The sequence below is a fragment of the Trifolium pratense genome, linkage group LG2 (assembly GCF_020283565.1).
Source record: "Trifolium pratense cultivar HEN17-A07 linkage group LG2, ARS_RC_1.1, whole genome shotgun sequence".
In the NCBI taxonomy this organism is placed as follows: Eukaryota; Viridiplantae; Streptophyta; class Magnoliopsida; order Fabales; family Fabaceae; genus Trifolium; species Trifolium pratense.
Genome location: NC_060060.1, coordinates 52,879,079 through 52,886,204, shown reverse-complemented (window position 1 = coordinate 52,886,204; position 7,126 = coordinate 52,879,079). Strand labels below are relative to the sequence as shown.

Here is a 7,126-nt window from a genome sequence, read left to right as displayed (position 1 = left end):
GATCATATGAAATAGAAGGAAATCATTCTTTTCTTTTTTGGTTTAGAAGGCAATTATTCATTATTCTGCTCCCTCCGTCACAAATTATAGGGGTTATTGGTTACATGTAAAAACAATTTTTATTGGTTATTGGTTATAGAAAAGATAAGAGGGAGAGTATTGCATTAAATTTCATGAGAATGTGCAAAAAGGAATCGTAAAAAAGATAAAAGTTTGTATTTTTGCCTTATAATTTAGGGAAAAAATGATTTTTTTTCCCAATATAATTTGAGACGGGAGAGTATTTATGTAGAAACTCGAGTATGAAAATCTTCTCGTCAATATTTCAAGAATACTTATTTTTGCATAAATTATCTGCCTAACTCACTTAAAACTATTAACATAATTCTAGAGATGCAAACTTAAGTTCTAATTAATCTAAAAGAAAGACATGGTGACATATGTCTACATAAGAAAAATGTAACATTTAATCTATTCACACTCCCGCAACAATTAATTGCCCAAATATGATTAAAAACACACCAAATCAAGACACTCCAAACAATACACATGCAAGGAGAGTAGAAAAGAACTCTAACAAACCTAAAGAAATAAAAACTCAATATCCTCTCAAAGTAGAAAAACTAAACCAAGCCAGTGAAGTGGTGTGTTAGTTTTAGGGAGAGCTCGTTATATTTACATTGACAATCTCCCCCGTAGTTTCTGTTTTCTTGAGTTTTGGCCTCATTGTATTCCCAAAAAAATAGTACTAATTGTCCACTTACTACTTTTTTGAGTAAACAGCCACTTTGATCCCTGAAAGTGTCACTCGCTGTCAAATAAGTCCTTGAATCAATGAAAATTTAAAAAAACTCCTTGAATGTTGATTCCGTCAGTCAATTTAGTCCAAAACGTTAAACATCTGTTAAATTTTGAAAATGTGTCATAAAACATGCTGAGGTGGCATATTGACTGTCATATTTTAATAATTTCTTAAATTATTTATTTCCACTTGTCATTTATTCTAATTAACATTAATTTAACAAATAAAAAAATAAATAATAAAACAGAATTAGTTAAAATAAATTCATAGCATTCCTACATAGCAACTCATCTACTTCAAACCTGAAAAATTAATATTCATCCTACTCTTTCACCTTCAAACCTCTTTGTAAAAGAAAAAAAACCATCAAATCTGAAAGCGAAATCATTCATCCAGATCTAAAAACCTTCAAGCCTTTAATTAAAAAACATACATCTACTAACAAAAAATCTCTAAAAAATCTTAACAACAACATGATGAAAACAGAAACCATGTTCAAAGCCAATCCACTTGACTCAGTTTGCAACATATTCGTTTGACAAAGCACAGTCAGAATCCGTGATTTTCAAGCAAGTTGATCTCTAGATCTAGTAAGGTTTGTGCTGATTTTCGTGTGCTGATTTTGGATGCATGAGGATTGTGTTTCTCCTTTATTTTCCAAAATGTTTTTTAAGAAAATGGAAGAAGATGTGAAGATGGGTATGAGGCATTGGTACTTGATAAATGGTTGAGAGGAAGAGTTGAGGAAGAAGATGAACATTTATGTTTGTTGATGGGATTTAAAAGTAAGAGATAGAGTTTGTAAAGGAAACAAAGAAAGAAGAACAATTAGAAATCTCTAATTTTTTTTTCCACTTTTGTTTTGAATTCTATGTTTGGATCCTTTGGCGATGAATGTTTAATGATAAATTTTGGGTTTGATTTTGCTTTAATATATTGTGTTTTATTTAGTTATTATTTTAGAAATTTAATTAAAATAAAAGCAAAGTGGACATTAAAAAAACAACAAATTATTAAAATATCATATTCTTAATGCCATGTCATCACACTTAACAAATATATAACGTTTTGGACCAAATTGACTAACAAAATTAACATTCAAGGAGGTTTTTTCAATTTTCGTTAATTCAGGGACTTGTTTGACAGCGAGTGTCACTTTCAGGGACCAAAGTAACTGTTTACTCCTACTTTTTTTTTGTTGTGAATTCTCACAAAAGGTTCTTTCACATTCACCAACTAAGAATCAAATCTCCATTATTTATTATAATCATATGTTAACCACATTTCCAATGTTATTATATAATAATAATAACTGCCTTAAAAGCAGTCCTTATTTATCCACCGTTAAAATGTACCATGCAATAAAAACTAGTAGATAGAAAATCTTGCAGAAATTTAAATTTGTAAGCTAAGAAAATACTAGTACATCTGAAATGCCAGAAAGAACCTAGAGCATACAAGACATATAGTAATTTAAAAAGGACATAAGAAACTAGTCTAAAATATTAAACGCAAGAAACCAAAATAAAAAAAAAAAATAGTCTAAAAATAAAAAACTGAAAAGTGAGAGCAACGAGCAGCATGAAGTTGAAAGTTGTAAGATGGTGGGGACTTGTGAGAACACCTCAACACAAAATGTGGCTCGTTGCTCAACCAACTTTAATTCTTTGATTTGCTAGCTAAATAAATGCACATTCAATCATGTACACTATTTCACCCAGCTAGCTAGCTAGCTAAGGCTTCATAACTTCACTTCTTCACTTCACATCTGTTTTATCATCATCATCATCATAACCTATGCTGCCATTTTTGTAGCAGACACCGTCATCACAAGCACATCGACCTTCCTCTATCTCATCATCTACAGGAGGAGAAGCACCACCTACTCTTACCATGTTCCCAACTACTGGAATTGGGTCTGTTAAATTTTTACCATCTCTAGGTGGTGAAAATACCACTGGTAAGTAATGCTCCATTTCGCATGGGAATTTTGAGTTCTTAAAATGCTCTTTCATTGCTTCCAAACCCTTTTCAAAACAAAACAAAAAAAAATACAAAAAAGTTATTTATGTCTTAGCTTATTCATATGATGTAGTATCATATTATATATACATGAATAGTATATACCTGAATTCTGGCATAGGTGAGTTGACAAATTTTTCTTGAGTTAAAGACCTCCCAATTTTGGCGGTGGAAGGCTTTGTAGAGTCTTAGCGTTGCCTCTGGAGATGTCATATTCACAAACCCATATCCCACGTTGCACTTGTTCCTATATCACGGATTTGCCATTTTGTATTTGTATATTATTAGTTCCATCACAATAAACAAACACTATATATTGCACGGGTTGTAGAATGCTTTGGAGACATAAACATACTAATAAAATAAGGGTCTTGTTAACATGTGCATATAAGGGCATCTCCAATGGGGGGAACTTAGATGGGTGGCTTAAGTTACTTTTTGTGGACCCAAATTGCCATGTAGGATTTAAGAATTTGATAAGCAACTTTCACCAATTTTACTCCAATGGCATTAAAATAAGCAACTCATATTTGACCCCACCAATTTATATATATTTTTTATTTTCATTTAATTTTGATTTAAATTTTTTATATCAATTATTTTATTAATATATATGGTTAAATCCAATAAATGTTTAAAAAACATTAAAAATATATAATAAATACATAAAAATATAATAAATTTATTTTAAACGATGAGAAATACATAGCGACAATAACTAGCAAGTGACGAAAAATACGCAACAATAAGAAATACATAATAAAATAAAATACATAACAATAAATTATATAAATTAATTTTCGTTGGAAAGCTTTAAATTGTTTTTAAAAAGTAAAACAATGTTTTTGGTTTGACACATAAATTCCAATCCTCCAATTTTTCAATAAAAATAATAACTATGGGACCCACTAATACCTATTAAAATAATGATTTTTATTGTTAAGCCACCCAAGTTAAGAGTTGCAATATGAAGTTCCATCCCCTATTTCTAAGCAACTTCCATTGCCATGTCATCCAACTCCAATGGTAAAAAAAAATAAGACATGGTTGCTTAGCCTTAAGAACTCAATAAGATACTTGCATTGGAGATGCCCTAAGGCACATGATAAGGTATCTTAATATAGAAATTTAACATTTAATGATACAAGACATTTAATACTTGAAAAGTTAAAATGCACAAATTTTAAGACATAATTTCTATTTTTACTACCTTAACATGTGCCAATATGCACATGTTAACTTTCTCCATAAAATAATACACCATAAGGAAAATGAAAAGAAAATATGTCTAATGATAAATAAAACACCTTTTGTGTATGAACCGGACACAAAATTGACAAAAAATATTATATTAAAAAAAAAGCAAAAAGATATATTTGTTGTATATTTGTCACACAAATGTGTTTGAATTGATTAATTCAGTTGAATAAATATCTAGTACAACTATTAACAATGATTTTCTGATGCAATTTAAATTAATCATTTATTCAACTAAATTAATCATCTTTATAGCACCGACACCTCTGATGATTATATGTCTATTAACACCGAGACACATAATTATGTTGAATTAATTCATTTTCTCAAATCATTATTTGTATCTGTCGGACATCAACAAACATAATTATATTCGATTAATTCATTTTCTCGAATCATCGGTGTCGGAATTAGTGTTTCACATTTAACCATATGTGGGTGTCCATGAAAAATATTGAAGAAAAAATAAGCACCACTTACTTGAAATCGATAGGAAGGTAGACAAAGTCATAGGAGGATAGAGGCTGATCATCGCCGTCGCCTATCTGGTCATTGCAGTGTTTGCAGTGGTTATCCAACATATTCAACAGTAGCTTCTGACTATATAATATCCATTCAAACAAAAATATTACCAAGTCAACAAACATTTCATATCAAATATACAAAAATACAATACTTTAACTTAATATTTTACTCAATAATAATGAATATATAGAACATCCCTTCTTCAGTCGCTTTCATAACTTTTCTAATATTTCCATGACCCATTGACCCATAGAATGAAGGGTATGACAGTAAATTAACCCAGACAACAAAAATTCAGGTTTTTATTGATTAAAATAAATAATAAATTGGTCTCTTAACCCAGTTGGTGGAGATTACATTATATATGTATTGGGTCGGGAATCGAACCCCAGTAATCCTAGTTATCCATGGCGGAACTTCTAGCCACCAGACTACATGACACGAAAATAAATAAATAATAAATTTTTTTAAAAAATTTACCTGTACTTGTTGGGTATGTTTTTGATCATGAGAGTTGTTCTAGAATCAGATTCAACAATGGCATCTTCTTTGATAAAAAAACGAGCTTCATGCTTCCTTACTTGTTGCTTCCCTTTCCAAACCCAACTTCTTTCTCCAAAGCTCTCTCTACTTTCACTCCTAACAAAGTTCCTCTTAGCACCATAATGTTCATCACCACCAATTCTATTAGGACTCAATGTGAAACTTTTTGGAGATAATTGTGGTGTAGGACCGAAACAATGCCGTGGCGGAGGAGGTGGTGGTTGATTAAAGTTTAAATGAAATGGCTTATTGGAAACATATAAATTAGGATTATTTGGATGGAAAAATTTTGGTCTACTAAACTCAATAACAACATTTTTTCCATCAATTTCTTTTCCATTCATTTCATTCATAGCTTTTGCTGCATCTCTTATGTCAAAAAATTCCACAAATCTTTGATTCTTTTTCTTCCCTGCAGTGTTCCTCACTTCCTTTACAGCTCCTGTAATAAATAATAAAAAAAAAAAATCAGTAGGTGAACTTGGTTCAGATGACAGCACATTGCATTATATATGTATATAGGTCGGGATTCGAACTCCAATCATCTCACTCATGCATCCTAAGGATAGAATTTATATTCAATGAGCTACTTGACAAAAAAAAATAAAAAAATAAAAAAAAATCAATATTAAAAAAATAATAGAGTCAAAGTGGCCACACACAAAAAGAATGTGATAGAGACATGTCTTAATACAAGCTTTTTATTTTTACTATTAAAAAACACTCTACTTTCAGATCTCACTTCTGAAACAAAAAGCTACTAACAAAAAATAACAATAAAATAATTGAAATTGAAAATATTGGAAAAAAGTAAATAAATAATAAATTAATAAAAAAAATACCAAAAGGCTCGAAAACTCGTCGGAGATGATCAGCGGAAACGTTGTCGTCAACGTTGAATAGGACTAGGGTTCCTTGATTTTCAGTATCGGAGAAAACATAGTGAGCCCAAAGAGGAACGCCGGCGACGAGACCCGGCGGCGGCGGAGGAGCAGAGTAAAATTGCGGATGAGAAAGCGGGTTAAAGAACGAGACACAGTGAACATGATGAGTACGAATAGCAGTAAACGCCGTTTCGGCGTGTCTTAGGTCATAGAAGTGAGCCGTTACGATTCCGTGACGGAAGGAATCGGTATTGACGGCTCTGACTTCACCGAAGGCTGCGAGATCTTTTCGGAGGTTGGATTCAGGGGTAGGAGGGACTGGACTTAGGAGGATTGAACGGGTTGGTATAGGTGAGAGATGCGGCGGAGGTGTGACGGCGTAAGGTGGGTAGGGATAGGGAACGCCGACGGCGATTGTTAGGGGAATGTTGTTTGTTGGGTTAAATTCTTGAGCCGTTGGGTTTAACGTTGCAATGTTACCGGTTTCTCCCATTTGTAAGGGTAATGGATAATAAGAGATAGAGAAAATAGAACACTGGTTTTATTTTGTTGTGTCTCGAGAGAGAGAGAGTGTCAAAGGAGGAGAGTGAATGGAAAAGAAAGGAGGGACACGGAGACGACAGGAGAAGGACAGACAAGGGTGAGGAAGGGAATGGGAGTGGGCTGTTTTCCTCTCATTCTTATTAATTACCTATATCACCCATATTTCCTAAATATATGTACTTTCCCTTCTCCAACAAATATGCTTCCTACTAAATTTACTATAATGACCCTCTTAGGCCTCTTCTCTTTTTTGTTTTGTTTTAACCTATGAATCACGGACACAACACGACACTAACACGTCGATATCGATAAAAATTTGGAAAAGTGACATAATTTAGTGTAATCATAAGTGTCCGTATTGGTATCGGACACGGACACCGACACATGTCCGACACGGACACACCTAATCTAAGGAGTGTCGGTGCTTCCTAGATTTTAACTGAATTGGATTTTGGAGACTCGTTGGGGTAAAAAGTGTTTATAGAAGTATTTACATTTACATATTATTTATTTGGAAGGTTTCTATGCCGGTCAGCGTGCATTGAATATG

At 32.4% G+C, this 7,126-nt stretch overlaps 1 protein-coding gene across 1 annotated transcript; it reads right to left on the bottom strand.

Annotated features, from left to right (window-relative positions):
* Nucleotides 1–2,069: 2,069 nt before the first annotated feature.
* Nucleotides 2,070–6,722, bottom strand: LOC123908598 (protein terminal ear1). The gene is made up of 5 exons (XM_045959285.1): nucleotides 5,992–6,722; nucleotides 5,087–5,591; nucleotides 4,562–4,681; nucleotides 2,930–3,071; nucleotides 2,070–2,829 (listed from the first exon to the last, which is right to left on the bottom strand). The coding sequence occupies exons 1-5, from the start codon at nucleotides 6,524–6,526 to the stop codon at nucleotides 2,560–2,562; spliced, it is 1,572 nt and encodes a 523-aa protein (XP_045815241.1). The 5' UTR covers nucleotides 6,527–6,722; the 3' UTR covers nucleotides 2,070–2,559.
* Between the last annotated feature and the right edge of the window lie 404 nt (nucleotides 6,723–7,126).